This window comes from Tauraco erythrolophus, chromosome 1 (assembly GCF_009769465.1).
Source record: "Tauraco erythrolophus isolate bTauEry1 chromosome 1, bTauEry1.pri, whole genome shotgun sequence".
NCBI classification, from domain to species: domain Eukaryota; kingdom Metazoa; phylum Chordata; class Aves; order Musophagiformes; family Musophagidae; genus Tauraco; species Tauraco erythrolophus.
Window position 1 is genome coordinate 23,504,896 of NC_141465.1, and position 15,792 is coordinate 23,520,687.

The following is a 15,792-nucleotide window of genomic DNA, read 5'->3' on the forward strand; positions in this document are numbered from 1 at the left end:
GGACTGGTAAGGATCACTGAGTCCAACTCCCACGCTTTACTGTTAGTGTGATCATACTCTAGGGCATGTGTAAATATTGTAAAATCAATCTAAGGTGGTGGTTAACATCTTCTTACAGCGAGTTAAGTTTTTCTAGGAAGTCACGAGAGTATAGATCTCTCTCATTCTTTGTACCTTGTGTTAGAGTGTATTGGTGGGAGAAGGTAACACACAAAGCAGTGTAAGTGAAGTATAGATCTTATTATAGCTCAGAATTAAATAGTTCCTAAGAACTACATGCTTAGTAAAAGAAAAAAAAAAACCAACTTTTTCTTCAGTCTTTCAAGTAACATTGATACTTTTTAATTTTTTCTTTTTTAAACAGAAACACAGCCCTGAAGAAAATGTTTTTTTCTTCAGTAAATTAACATATTCCTGGTTTAGCAGGTGAGAATTTAATAAACTGCTTGTTGATGTTCATTGATGCTCACAGAATTATAGAGCACGCACTTACATTCCACGCCATCATTCTGGCTTGAGCCTGAGATTGCCGTTAGCTTTTTGTGCAAAAATCAAAGATTACAGCTTTTAGAGGTCATATTTAAACATTTTGTGGAGTATTGTTTATACATACTAACAGTCATATTATATGTTATCTTATGACATTATTGAAAACATTAATATTTTGATAGCTAAGCACAATGTTCTTGTCACAATAGAAAATATTTTTAGACAACAGGATACAAAAAGCCAAATTAGGCTATCCTTTTTACTTATCTATCTTTGTAAAGTTTGGCAAGAGACAAAAATTAAATAAGGTTTCCTTTATACTCGATGTAGTGATACAACAATTTGCTAGATCTCCAGGAACAAATGTTCAGCAGTACATTTAAGGTATTTTCCAAGTAGCCAATTTCATGCTTCTTTTCCTCCCTCTTTTATGGCAGGCCATGTGTTATTACTGTAGACCACATGCTCATAAACACCAGTAAAGCCCCTCTGCTTCTTGGGAAATTTTCTACTCAAAAATAGGAAGTGAAAGCTCAACTATATCAAGTCATGCAGCTTCCCATCACTTAATATTTTGGATGTTATTTAAAAAAATTTCATGTGTTATACCTCATGACTGTTACTCATTTTCAACATTTTCCTTTTTAATTCTTTATAAATCATGAGTCAGATATATAAACTTCAAATATCTAAAAGTGAGAAGAAACATTTAAAAAGAGCATTTTAATGGTTTTGTGCTTTATTCAATATTACTAATTTTAAGGAAAAACTGAAAATGGTATTTGCTATTAATAAGCCGAGACAAAACAATCAGTTTGTTTCAAGAGTTCGTAGTATTCGGTTAAACTCTGGCCCTGCTGAAGTTAGGAGTTCACCATCCCTTCAGAGTAGCTGTGGCTTTTACCAGTCCTTACATTCTATACTGTAAATACAAATTTTTGATTTTTCTGGAAAGGTGTACGTTATACTGAGTACAGCGCTTCTGTATGACATTTATTTGTTCACTATGTCACAGTATTCTTGCAAATATTCAAGCTAGGCCAGCCTTTGTATTTTTTAATCAATTCCACAATATTTAACAAAAGAAGAGTGGGGGGGGGAAAGGATTTCAGTTCTGCTCAGTGAGAGCTTGTTTAGCTGTGGAATAATCAATCGGATGCGATTAAACTAATATTGTGAACATTAGGTATGTTCTCTCTTTCTAAACACCAGCAAACACAATAAATCATGACTAACACATGCTCACCTTAAGTGCCTACAATCTAAATGAGGAAGAGTCAAACTGATTGTGACATAATAAACCCATAATGCTGTCTTATGTTGCTTTAGAATTCAGGCAGTCTGGAGATTAGGATGCGAAGGGCATTTAGTAGATCTATTTATCCTCTGGCAGCAGTGAGTTTTAGCATTGAGATGAGTTGTGCAGAATTCTTAAACAGCCGTTTCCACTCAAGTACCAATTGGTCTGCTGTCCTCATCTGTCTCAAAAGCTGGTGCTCTTAGTGAGAAGCTGTGTTATTTTTGCCTTAATTTGTCAAGCGTAAGGCAAATTCACTTTGTATTTATGTTACAACTTCAGCAGATGTTGAGATGGCCCTTGGGGATAGTGAGGTCCACCCCCACCCAAACGTTACAACCTCCAACAAAGCGTTTCGGAGTCTTGTTATCTGTCCTGTGATAACCACAGTGGCACACACGTTCACCACAAGCCCAGTGCCAGCACTGACTGGCACAGGAATGCCACACTGGAAGTGCTCACTGGGGAAGAAGATAGATGCTGTGCTTGTGTCGTAGCCCGCAGAGAGGGAAATCCCCACCAGCTTGAAAGCATTAGAGCTGCCACTGACAGGACACAGACTCCAGTGTCTCTGCATGTGGCTCTCGTTGATTCCTAGATGTTTGGGACTTCCTGTAAGTTAGAGAACATTGTCAACATTAATCCTTTTGCGTTTTCCCCACCTCAGAAATGGTATGGCACAGTTTGCTTTGAGTTGTCAAAAATCTGACAGGCTTGTCAAGAATTCCAAATCATAGAATCATAGAATACCAGATCATCAATTATTCTTCCAGAATTCCTTTACATTCAGTGAATTTGTCAGCCCTGTTTTGCCATTTTTAAGACCAGTTTTAGTTTTTGTTGACACTTAAGTTGGTAAAAGGAACTTTGTTAAAATTTTAACAGCTGAAGATCTGCTGTAAGGAAACTTCCATTGTACTTGTTCTGAAAACCCAGTAGTTTAATGTTGTTACCTTGGTTAAAGATGGGTCGGAACACAGTGAGTCGCCATCCCTGGAGGTGTTTAGAAGATGTGTAGACATGGCGCAGAGTCATTGTTTAGTAGTGGACTTGGCAGTGTTAGGTTAACAGTTGGACTAGATGATCTTAAAATCTTTTCCAACCTAAATAATTCTATGATTCTATGATAATGCAGTCCTATGACAGAACAGGTATTTCATTCCAGATGACGATAGTAAGTGGGTAATGGTGCTACGCACATTTGTTTATGAAATAATATGTTTTCCTATAAAGAAACACAGGATCAGAAATGTAGACAGATTCTGAGGTACAAAAGTTCCTCAGAATTTGCTGTTCAGATGCGACAATCTGCTTGAGCTCTTCTTACTTCAGGTGAATTTCAGTGTGTTTAAGGTGACTGTAAGTGCGTTCCAGTATTTAATCTGTAACTGTTCTAGGATGACACATATTATTTTGATTATAGAGTTTATTTATTTATATTAAATGGTATCATTAGCTTTTTGAGTTAGTAGTTCTGCTTGTTTTGTCTGTGATATTTCATGCTGTCTAAATTCATTGCTTTCTCTCAGACTAATAACCATAGGCCATAAGAAGCCGTTGGAAAGGGATGACCTGTTTGAACTGAATGGAAGTGATTCACCGTACAGTGTGTGCCCTAACTTTGAAAAGCAATGGAGGAAAGAAATTCAGAAGTCTACCACAGGATTAACGGTAACTGTAATTCTGACAATGAGTAATGTCCTTTTCTAAATTGAAGGAGTCTGAGAAGCTGGAGAAGATTTCTAAAATCTTATTGTTTATTGAACAGCTTACATTTTGTAGATGACAAAGTGTTGTGATCAGTGATCTCCAGTGTGGCTATAGGATTTTTCTAAATTGCTTAAGTTCAAACTTACCTCTTAGAAAGATATCTAGTTACATTTTAATACTTCAAGTGATATGGAATCTACTGTGATTGATACAGAATCTACTGTGACTTTTACTTGGGTGATTAATTACCATCTTTGTCAAGTGTCCAACTAATTTATCTCTGAACTTGTCTGTTTCCCCGTGTCTTATCTTTGCATCTGTATTTCCAGTAGGTAGTGAAGTCTGTTATCAGATTGCTTATCAGTAAACACTCTGGCTTATAGAACACACAATACAGGCTTCAGTTTTCTTTAATTTTAACAATATTGGGTGTTACAGATATTTTGGGTTTTTTTTTTCTTGAGTTATCCTGTGTGATTTTCATGTAAATCCTTGACAGTTTGTCACAGTTATTATTTTGTTGTTGTAGTTGAAGTGCACAAGGAGCTCTGTAATGTTAGGAAGTTCACAGGAGAGAGGACCTAGCCTGTAAGTCCAGTAAGAGTGTAGCTTTTGGTTTTTTAATTACTTTGTGAGAACAGGGCTCCTCCAGAGTCTGGCCTTACTGCGTCTCTTCGGTATTTTTCTTATCTATTTGTAGATTTGCGCTTTCTTCCACTGATGGTATACACACCAAAACCCTTTCTACCAAAGCATTCAGAAGTATTTTTCAGTAAGGATAATTTTTAATTCAGATACTGTTTATATTATTCAAGTAATCTATAAAAAATACCCTGTCCTTCATCACTGTGATAATTCAGAAAGTCTAACTCTTTTTTTTCTGAGCCCTTGTAAGAATATTTGCGATTGTTCGAGCTAAATTCAAACTGAAAAAAAAATAGTTACTTGAAAACTGAAAATATTCTGAAAAAATAGAAGGGTTATTCAACCTTAAATATAAAGTTGCTGCAAGCCTGCTATAAATGATAATGCATTTATGTTGAAGCTTACCTCTGTTTTTCTAATGCAGGTTTTTTGACCTGTGATAATAATTTGAGGGTTAAGTTATTTTCTAATGAAATTTGTGGATGATTGGGGCAAGCCTAGAAATGATATTTTTCCTGAAAGACTTACTAGCCAGGCTAAATAAAACTAGATTTCATTTCTTACCTTAAAGCTTTTCTTCTAACCATAGGAAATGCACTTTTTCAGATTGTAAGTACAGTGATGGCTTTAGATGGGCACTCTAGTATTATGTATTTTATATTTGTAAATGTGGATGAAGTTAAAAAGTAATTTTTTTTCTCTTAATTCTGTACATATTTTGGTAATCTTGCAGGCTTCTTACATCAAAAGAGTGCTATTTAAGAATATAAATTTCCAGAAACCATCTTTGATTTTGCCATTATGGCAAACATTTAAATTTTCATTGATTGAAGTTGCATTTCTGAAAGTTACAGCTGACATTCTGGCTTTCATGAGTCCACAAATAATGAAGTAAGTTTTTAATGTGTTTCAATTTATGTTCAGAGAGTAACAGTAATAATAAAGCTAAAAGGTTACCAATATTAAAACCAAACTAAGCAACAGCTTAGATGTGTAAAGTTTGTTTTTTTTTTCCCCCAGTGATTATCTGTAAATGATCTAATGAGGGAAAGCTCAAAGAGATCAGGAGTTTCTTAGCTGAAGAACTGAGGCAAAGCCAGTAAAGCAGAATTCCACAGTGCTGTATTTAAGTATTTAATGTACTTAAGTATAAAATCAAATGTTAGGAAAAATGGAATACCAAGGTATATATCTTCCCTGCGTTTTTGTCAATATTTTTCCATCTCTATTTAAAAACAACAGCCACAGTTAAATATATAATAATATCTACAGATTCAGCATTGAATGGAAATCTGCAATGATTGTATTGTTACAATGTTGTTGGTGCCATGAGATTGATGGGAATATTTTTTGGAAATTGTCCTTAAGATGTTAAGAATTTATCAAATACTCGTCTGTTTATAAAGAAAAGAGTTAATGAACAGAATTATTGTTAACCTCCAAACTATACCCTGAATGAGCGTAATCCTGAACAAAATTGTTAACCATAAAAATCTGTTTGAAGATGCCACAATTGCTAGTTACTTAAGATAACTTTTTACTAACACAAAAATTAGAATTTTCCTCTAGATTTCTTTTCTCTCTCACTCTCATGGTTGGTAGTTGCAGCCTTTCTAAGTACAAATATCTAATAATTTTTTTCTTATTTTCTTTTATGCCATTCGTTTATTTATACTCCATTGTCAGTGAAGTCAGTAATAGCACATTCATGTCTAGGATAGTATTTGAGAATCGTTTCTAAGCTAATAAATTGGAAAACACAGATCAGAGCTGCCTTTTTTTACCATTGTATTTCTTTTGACCTTCCACCATATCTCAGTCCAAAATGGACTTAATTAAAAAAGTTTCCAGTATGTCAGTTCATTGAACTTTTTATTGTTGGTTGCTGACTTAATGCACGGAATTTAAAATTTACTTTTCTTCGTTTTCAGAGCAATGATAATGGTCAGTGAAAATCATCCTAGTTCATATGGGAATGGATACGGCTATGCTGTTGCCCTGTTTTTTGTAGTTCTCTCACAAACTCTTCTCCATCAGTTATACCAGCGTAACAACATGCTTACTGCAGTCAAAATCAAGACTGCAGTTGTTGGTGTGATATACAAAAAGGTAATCATGTATTCTTCTACTTTTCTTTCAAAACAAAAGCTAAGATGAGCAGTGTTAAAAGATAATATGCTTACCAGCATGATCAAAACCCAGGGTGTTATACACTGGTGACAGGCTAACAAGCTGACTTTATATTTCAATGATTATTTATTCATAATAATTTCGAATTTCAGCAGTGGTTCTACTGTAAAGCTCTAATCCTGAAATTGCATACTTTTGTCAGTCACCTGTACAGACATAATGTAGGAGATATATGTGGAAACTGAACTCTTCCTATTTTGATTATGGATTAATTTCCCAAATTTACTGGATGAACTGGGGAAGCTTTTTAGGTTGGATGTCTGGGAAGAAGCAAAAGGTATACATGATCACTGTTTTTACAATATAGTAGAAGTGAATACCATAAGCTGAAGTTTGCCACGTTGTCTCCTTTGGAGGCTGAAATTTCCCCTCTGGTTTTAGTGAAATTGATTTTCTGTTGAGTTGAATACCCAGTAGGTTCATTGTTTTTCAGAGTTTTTTTAAAAGATGGCTAACTGCTGTGGCAATCTTATCTATAACTTATCCCACCTTTAATAAGATATGCTGAGGTGGCAGCATTATTAGCTACAAAAGATGCAGGTGCTAATAATGTGAAAGTAGCTGTAAAAGTCTGACCTGCCAAACAAATAAATGTTTGCTATACTGTTAATATATAGCATATAAGATGAAGCTGTTTTCTCAGTGCTGCACCTTTAGTTCACTTTGTTATGAACATGGAACATTGGTATTTTTACTTCAGTTATTTGACTATTGAGCACAAATTAAGGAAGACAAAAAATAATCCAAATCTGAAATAAATTACTGTCTTTGTTAATTTAAAATACAGTCTATTTTCTCAAGAGAGTCAAACAGATCTTTTGGCATAGACTTCTCAGGTGTTTTCTGAACCAGTACACAAAATTTTGCTTGTATGTTGCAAATCAGTTAATAAAGGAATTCATTCTCTCAAGGTGCATATCGAGGTGTGTTGGTACGTCAGATCATGAACAGGGGAATAGAGGCTCCAGTCAGAGTGGGCATGTCTGCTGGCAGGTTTCCACAGCTACAAGGCAGAGAGAGAGCCTCTTCCTCTCCCTGAGTAGAGTTGATTAGTGAATGCTGGGTCAGGTTGTGCTTTGCATGTGGGATGGATGGTGGGGTGAGTTGCTGCAGCACTGTCGTGTTATGTGGCAGGAGTTGCAGGTGACACGGTGGAAAAATGTGAGACACTGACAGAGAGGGAGAGAATGAGTGTGTGTGTCTGTCTGGCTGTCCGTCCTGAGACACCTGGGACTTGTGGTACCTGCCTGCCACGTGAAGGTTATACATGTGCTTGCTGTGAAGCCTGCCATTGCTGGTTCCTCCACTGGCAGGGTCTAAGCTAGGCCAAAGCTGAGGCGTTCTGAGCCCTCTTTGTGTCATGTTGTCCTGTTTATTAACTATAAAGAGTTGCAAGTCTGTTTCACTGTATTGGGTTTGTGCAGTGGGGTTTTGGTAGTGGGGAAGGGGTAAGGGCTAGGTCCTGTGAGAAGCTGCTAGATGTTTCCCCAGCACCAAGTTGGATGTGCTTCTGGCCAAGGCTGAGCTGGTCAGCAACAGTAGTAACGCCTCTGTGATAACACATTTAAGAAGTAAAAAAATCCCCAACCACCTGATGGAGAACTGCAGCAGAGAGAGGGGGGAAGCAAGGGCCTTACCCCCGGCCTCCCGCATGGGCAGCTTTCTGTGGCTCAGGCCACCGAGGTTCATCAGGCCGGTTGGGTGCGGCACAGTGGTGAGGAGAGAGAATGGGGATGTGAGAGAAACAGCTCTGCAGACATCAAGGTCAGTGAAGAAGGAGGGAGGAGTTGCGCCTGAGCTGAGGTTCCCCTGAAGCCTCTGGTGAAGACCATGGTGAGGCAGGCTGTCCCCTTGCAGCCCGTGGAAGTTAACAGTGGAGCAGAGATTCACTTGCAGCCCATGGAGGACCCCACGCCGTAGCAGGTGGCTGCACCCAATGAAGGCTGTGACTCCATGGGCAGCCCGTGCTGGAGCAGTCTGTTCCTGGAGGAGTACACCTTATGGGAGGGACCCGCGCTGGAGCAGTTAGTGAAGATCTGCAGCCCATGGGAGGGACTCGCATTGGAGAAGTTTCTGGAGAACTCTTTTCTGTAGGAAGGGATCCTACGGTGGAGCAACGGAAGAGTGTGAGGAGTCTTCCCCTTGAGGAGGAAGGAGCGGCAGAGACAACGTGTGATGAACTGACCACAACTCGCATTCCCTGTCCCCCTGCGCTGCTGCAGGGGAGGAGGTAGAGAAGTCAGGAGTAAAGTTAAGCCTGGGAAGAAGGGAAGGTGGGGGAAGGTGTTTTTAAGATTTGGTTTTGTTTCTCATTATCCTACTGTGATCTGATGGGGAGAAATCAATTTAATTTTTTACCTAAGTCGAGTCTGTTTTGCCTGTGACCATAATTAGTGATCCCTCCCTGTCCTTGTTGTGACTCGTGAGCCTTTTGTTCCATTTTCTCCTCCTCATCCCACTGAGGTGGGGAAAGTGAGCGAGTGGCCACGTGGTGCTTAGTTGCCGACTGGGCCTAAACCACAACATTCACTGAGTTCAGCTTTGCTCTAATTATTGTCCTTTTAGCTTCTCCTGGGCAGCTAAACCCATCAAAGTTGTTGATTTTTGTGAAATCGCTATTTTCTGGTTGCAGGCCTTAACTTTAGCAAATTCCTCACGACGAAACTATACAACTGGGGAAATTGTTAACCTGATGTCAGCAGACGCTCAGCAACTCATGGAGCTAACTGTAAACATCAACCTGTTGTGGTCAGCACCTTTTCAGATCATCATGGCTGTCTTCTTTCTCTGGAAAGAACTTGGGCCCTCGGTCGTAGCAGGTGTTGCAGTGCTTCTTTTGGTTATACCTATAAATGCGCTCATTGCAGCCAAAGTAAAAAGACTGAAGGTGAGATATTTAAATAAGCATAGTAAGGAGAAGTTAAGTTGTCATAATACAGGAATGAAGGGGGGTTAAATTATGCATGTATAAGAATACTATTGGTACATCTAAATTAAACCCAAAACAAATAAACAATGCCAAGCCACAGCTGTCTTTCATTGAGGGAGGAAACTTAACTGCAGTAAGAATGCCTTATGTTTGAGAGCTAAACTAGTGTTTAGGTTGGATACCTAAATTTTCATTATATTGAAACAATACTTTTCTATTAGTAAAAATTACTGTATGACCCAGTTTAGGAAACAGCTATGATTTTGCATATCACATGAGTTAATTCCATTAAATAAGGGATTTTGTAAGATTATGGCCCTTTTCCACTTTTATTATTCAGGCCAAGCTGCTCCCTCAAATTTAGCACATTGTCCTGAGATCATGAGAATTCCCATAGAGGTACTGCATGTGTTCTGACTTCTTTTCTGGTTCTCTGATGCTACAGTTCTCTTGGCACTGTATTGCCTGTTACTATGACAATTTCTGTGAGCTCCACTGAAAAAAAATAATGCTACAACCTTAAGTTTTGTATTGCTATCAAGGCAATTATTTGTCTCTGTCTTATTCTGCCTTTGATGGTGCAAGATGCAGTGAGAAGTCTGGGTGTCCATTGATTCTTTTGTAAGGCTATGACAGTTTAGAGACATTGAAAAAAAAAAATACCAAAACCCTCTAACCTCTTTTGCAGGTGAGGTGCAGTAGCTACATATGTGATTAGATCCCTACTGTGATATGAAAGAGAGAAAAGAAATATAAAGGACACTAAAATAATTCTGTCCAAAAGTTTGAAACTTGTTAGTATATTTGAATAAGACTCAAAACATTAAACAAGCTGTTAATTAGTATTTTAGAAATGTGAGATACAGAAGAGCCTGAGTATAACGTAGGAGTGAGAAGAATTTCTGTGTTTCTTTGATTGATTCTTTCAATAACAATGTATTAATTAGTAGCAGAGGAAACTTTCCTCCTCACTCCTGTATATATCCATATATATGTGTACAGTGTTTTATATCCATATAGAATTACTTATATATTCATGTATGTGTCTGTATAGTGTTATACTATATTGTTATTGAGTCGATGTTTACCTGCTTAGCGATTTTAAAGATTAAAACCATATTATCATTCCTGAACATCCTGGGAAGCCTGTTAAGATTTTAATTTAAATAAAAAAGACAAAAATTGAAATGCACTCTTTAAGATATTTTAGGAGAAAAGTGTTATTTTAATGTGTTTAATCCTTTAGCCTTTCTAATGAATTTTTTTTTACTACATATATATCTGAAGATGGTATAACTGCAGTGCTAGTGTGTTTTTCAGCGAGGTAAAAATAGCATAAAAGGTATTTATTGCCTACAGTACACTGCATATTTTACTTTCAAAATTTTTTTGCTCATTGAAAAATGAAAACATTGCTATGTTTTAACCAGAAAAGCCAAATGAGGTATTCAGATCAACGAGTCAAGCTGCTAAGTGAAATGTTACATGGAATAAAGGTAATGCCACAACTAATAAGGATTTTGGGTTTTTTGTTAGGTTGTAAAGATAGAAAGGAAGTTATTTAAAAAAATAAAATTTTATGTGTAATATTTCAGCTGATAATAATAGAAGTTTAAAGAGAAAACGTTTTAACATAATGGGCTTATAGTGTTTTTGGAAAATATTTACTGGTTTAATTTGATTTGAAAAACTTACTATCCATGATGCATTAACTTTATTATCACATTTTTAATAAGAATGTAAAATATGTTAATAGATGTCTGAAAATCTTTAGCAGAATGAAATTTTAGCATAGAAGAAAAGCATTTTGAAAGGTTGTCTCATTTTTGTTATTTATCCTGTTTTAAAATAAACCAGCTGATGATTTATGATACATAAGGTACAAGTTGAAATCTGAAGAACTGAGAATGTCTAGAGTATATCTTCCATAAGAACAACCTACTTCAGAGTTATCTCAGGTCTTGCTTTCATTTGTAAAACATTCGATTTTTTTGAGTTTGACATTCCTGAATATTTGAAAATGACATTTGGAGCTTAAGCTTGTTTTCTGAAGCATAGGCACTGCTTTTTTGTTTTATTAAAATATGTTTATTTGATTGTCTAGATCCTCAAACTTTATGCATGGGAACCTGCATATCAAAGGAAGGTCATGAGCATTAGAGAACGTGAAGTGGATGTTTTGAAGTCATCTGGGTATCTGACGACTTACTCCATGCTGACATTGACGTGTATTCCTTTTATGGTTTGTTTTATGGAAATATTAATTCATACAGGACTGTTTCTCATGTTCCCTATTGCTTTAGTAGCTGAATGGCTCACAAATGTTGCCTCACAGTATTTCAAAACATTGAATTTATAAACACAATATATTTGAATTCTCAGGTTCTAGTAGTACGTATATGACTGGAGAAGAACAAGAAAGAGAAGTAATTGACCAAGCTTTTAAAGACCTCTGTTAGAAAGTTGTCAACCAAATCCAAACCTCCTGAATATCGTTTCACTGTTTTAATCATACTGTTCTATTGCACAGAAATCGACTACCTTCTTTATACTCCTCCTGTTTTAAGTTTGAAGGGAATACATTTTCGATCTGTAATTTTTAGCTATCACTTCTCAAACACTAAACCTCTAAATATATGAAAAAGAAAAAACACAAAAAATTCTATCAGAAATGCATTCAGATCTTTGTATCTTTAAATGTCTCTGTTAAACTCCATTGGAACGTAAATGGAGACTTCAGAGCCTTGGGATGACTGGCTAAGGGATCAGGAGCACAAGTAGTGCACAAGTGTATAAGCTCTATCCTTCCAGTTGCAGGGAATGATGAGGGGAGAAACAGGAAGAGCCAGTAGATCAATACCTGGCCCTGAGCCTGGTGTTGCTGGCAGAATTTTGAGTTTTTTGATCATGGGTCTGTCTACGCAACAGCAGGCTAGCTGGTGACAGGTGGGGCACACCTGTCTCAAACAGGGAAAGAGATCTTTGTGCAGGAGTTAGCAGGGCCCACTGAAAGAGTTTTAAACTAGATTTGAAGGGGGAAAGGCAGAAAACCAGGCTCACTCTAGAGATAAGCCTGGGGGTGGCACACCAATGTTTGAGGGATGTTGTGCTATTGAAGTCCTTTGGTCTGCCGTCTCAGTGGAGGCAGGGGATGGAGGTCCATGCGGCAGCAGACGCGAAGGTTATTGATGTGTTAGAAACCATGGAAGTTCCTGAGAATGGGCACTTAGGAATTAAGTCTTCTCCCCCGAAAAAGGTGGCGGGATCAATAGCTCAGCTGAAGTGCATCTACACCAATGCACACAGCATGGGCAACAAACAGGAGGAGTTGGAAGCTATTGTGCAGCTGGAAAACTATGAATAGTTGCAATCATGGAAATATGGTGAGATGACTCACAACTGGAGTGCTGTAAGGAATGGCTATAAACTCTTCAGAAGGGCTAGGCAAGGAAGGAGAGGTGGTGGGGTAGCCCTGTGTGTTAGGAAGTGTTTTGACTATCTAGAGTTTAATGATGGTGATGTGGAAGGGTTGGGTGTTTATGAGTAAGAATCAGGAGAAAGGCCAACAAGGCAGATGATATCATCGTGGGAGTCTGTTATAGACCACCCAGCCCAGATTAAGAGGCAGACAAAATACTCTATAAGCAGATCATGAGAAGTCTCATGATCACTAGCCCTTGTTCTTGTAGGGGACTTCAACCTACCAGGTGTCTGCTGGAAATACAGTATAGCAAAAGGCAATAGTCTAGGAGGTTCCTGGAGCGTGTGGAAGATAACTTCCTGACATAGCTGATAAGTGAGCCAAGTAGAGAAGGTGCCCCACTGGATCTGTTGTTTGTGAACAGAGAAGGACCTGTGGGTGATGTGACAGAGGCCGTCTTGGGCATAGTGATGATGAAATGAATGCTTTGGTTCTTGGAGAAGTAAGGAGGAGGGTCAGCAGAACTGCTACCTTGGACTTGCAGAGGGCAGACTTTGGCCTGTTTATTAGCCTGTATGACAGAGTCCCTTGTGAGGCAGTCCTGAAGGACAAAGGAGTCCAGAAAGGCTGGACATTCTTCTAGAAGGAAATCTTAAAGGCACAGGAGCAGGCCATCCCCATGTGCCAAAAGACGAGCCAGCAGGGAAGAAGACCAACCTGGCTGAACAGAGAGCTTTGGCTGGAACTTAGGAAAAAAAAGAGAGTTTATGAACTTCGGAAGAAGGGACAGGAAACTCAGGAGGACTACAGGGATGTTGTGAGGTTATGCAGGGAGGAAATTACAAGAGCTAAAGCCCAACTGGAACTCAGTCTGGCTACTGCCAGAAAAGACAATAAAAAGTGTTACTATAAATACATTAGCAACGAAAAGAGGGCTAAGGAGAATCTCCATCTTTTATTGAATGTGGGGGGAAACATAGTGGCAAAGGCTGACGTACTTAATGCCTTCTTTGCCTCAGTCTTTAATAGTAAGACCAGTTGTTCTTGGGGTGCTCAGCCCCCTGAGCTGGAAGATGGGGACAGGGAGCAGAATGAAGCCCCCATAATCCAAGGGGAAATGGTTAGTGACCTGCTGCCCCACTTAGACACACACAAGTCTATGGGCACTGGATGACATCCACCGAAGAGTACTGAGGGAGCTGGCGGGAGTGCTCACCAAGCCACTTTCCATTTATCAGCAGTCCTAACTGATGAGGGAGGTCACAGTTGGCTGGAAGTTAGCAAATATGACACTTGTCTACAAGAAGGGCCAGAAGGAGAATCTGGGGAACTAGAGGCCTGTCAGTCTGACCTCAGTGCCAGGGAAAATTATGGAGCAGATCATCTTGAGTGCCATCACATGTCACATAACAGGACAACCAGGTGATCAGGCCCAGTCAGCAGGGTTTATGAAAGGCAGGTCCTGCTTGACTAACTTGATCTTCTTATGACAAGGTGACCCACTTACTGGATGAGGGAAAGGCCATGGATGTTGTGTTCCTAGACTTTAGTAAAGCCTTTGACACTATTTCCCACATCATTCTCCTGGAGAAACTGACTGCTCATGGCTTGGGCGGGTGTACGCTTCACTGGGTGAAAAACTGGCTGGCTGGTCAGGGCCTGAAGAGTTGTGGTGAATGGAGTTAAATCCAGTTGGTGGCCGGTCACAAGTGGTGTTCCCCAGAGCTCAGTGCTGGCACCAGTTCTGTTCAGTATCTTTATCAATGATCTGAACAAAGGGATCGAGTAACACCCTCAGTAAGTTTGCGGATGACACCAAGTTGTGTGGCAGTGTTGATCTGCTTGAGAGAAGGAAGGTTCTACAGAGAGATCTGGACAGACTGGATGAATGGGTCGAGGCCAACCGTGTCAGGTTCAACAAGGCTGAGTGCTGAGTCCTGCACTTGAGTCACAATAACCACGTACAATGCTAGAGGCTTGGGGAAGAGTAGGTGGAAAGCTGCCTGGCAGAAAAGGACCTGGGGGTGTTGATTAAGAACAGGGTGAATATGAGCCAGCAGAGTGCCCAGGTGGCCAAGAAGGCCGATAGCATCCAAGTGTGGCCAGCAGGACTAGGGAAGTGATTGTCCCGCTGTGCTCAGCACTGGTGTGGCTGCATCTTGAATACTGTGTTCAGTATTGGGCCTCTCACTGCAAGGAAGACATTGAGGTGCTGAAATGTGTCCAAAGAAGGGCTACAAAGCTGGTGAAGGGTCTAGAGCACAAGTCCTATGAGGAGCAGCTGAGGGAACTGGGGTTGTTTAGCCTGGAGAAAGGGAGGCTGAGGGGAGACCTTGTTGCTCTCTACAACTACCTGAAAGGAGTGTGTAGCGAGGTGGGTGTCAGTTTCTTCTCCCAAGTAACAAGTGATAGGACAAGATGAAGTGGCCTCAAGGTGCACCAGGGGAGATTTAGAATGGATATTAGGAAAAATTTCTTCTCTGAAAGGGCTATCAAGCATTGGAACAGGCTGCTGAGGGAAGTGGTTGAGTCACCATCCGTGGAGGTATTTAAAAGTTGCGTAGATGTGGTGCTTAGGGACACGGTTTAGTGGTGGACTGGGCAGTGTTGGGTTTGCGGTTGGACTTGGTGATCTTAAAGGTCTTTTCCAACCTAAAAGATACTATGGATCAAACTGGAACCTTCGTTAGGGGTAAATGACCACCATTAACTTCAGTTACACAAACTGTCATCTTCTAGTGCTTAATTCACAATATATAAGAGGTGAACAAGAATATTCCTTAGGAATAGTGAAAAGGAGGATTAAGGCCATCCTTCAGTCTATAACCTTGATAACAACTGAAATATTTGAAGCAGTGAGTGAGAAAAATTCAGTTTTAATTAAATGCAGTGAAATAATCAACATTATTTAGGACTTTCTTAGGAGTTGTTCTACTTTACGACTAGTTTAGTTTAGGACTCCTATGCTCAACAAAAGGCGAAAGAGACTCCATAGGGCAAGTTGTTAAATTTAGGCTTTTCTGGGTAATTCTGAAGGCTTGAGTATATTTTGTGTAAGAGCCAGCTTATTCTCTGATGACTACTGACTGGATTTTTGAAAAAAATTCCATG

General features: G+C 39.1%; 1 protein-coding gene across 1 annotated transcript in view; it reads left to right on the forward strand.

Annotated features, from left to right (window-relative positions):
• LOC104375504 (multidrug resistance-associated protein 1) overlaps positions 1-15,792 on the forward strand; it is a 39,301-nt gene that overhangs the window by 1,431 nt on the left and 22,078 nt on the right. The window contains exons 3-7 of the mRNA XM_086612771.1: positions 4,875-5,032; positions 6,073-6,250; positions 8,964-9,218; positions 10,691-10,756; positions 11,365-11,502. Of these exons, the coding sequence (XP_086468897.1) occupies positions 4,875-5,032; positions 6,073-6,250; positions 8,964-9,218; positions 10,691-10,756; positions 11,365-11,502 (795 nt within the window). The remainder of the gene's footprint in view (positions 1-4,874; positions 5,033-6,072; positions 6,251-8,963; positions 9,219-10,690; positions 10,757-11,364; positions 11,503-15,792) is intronic.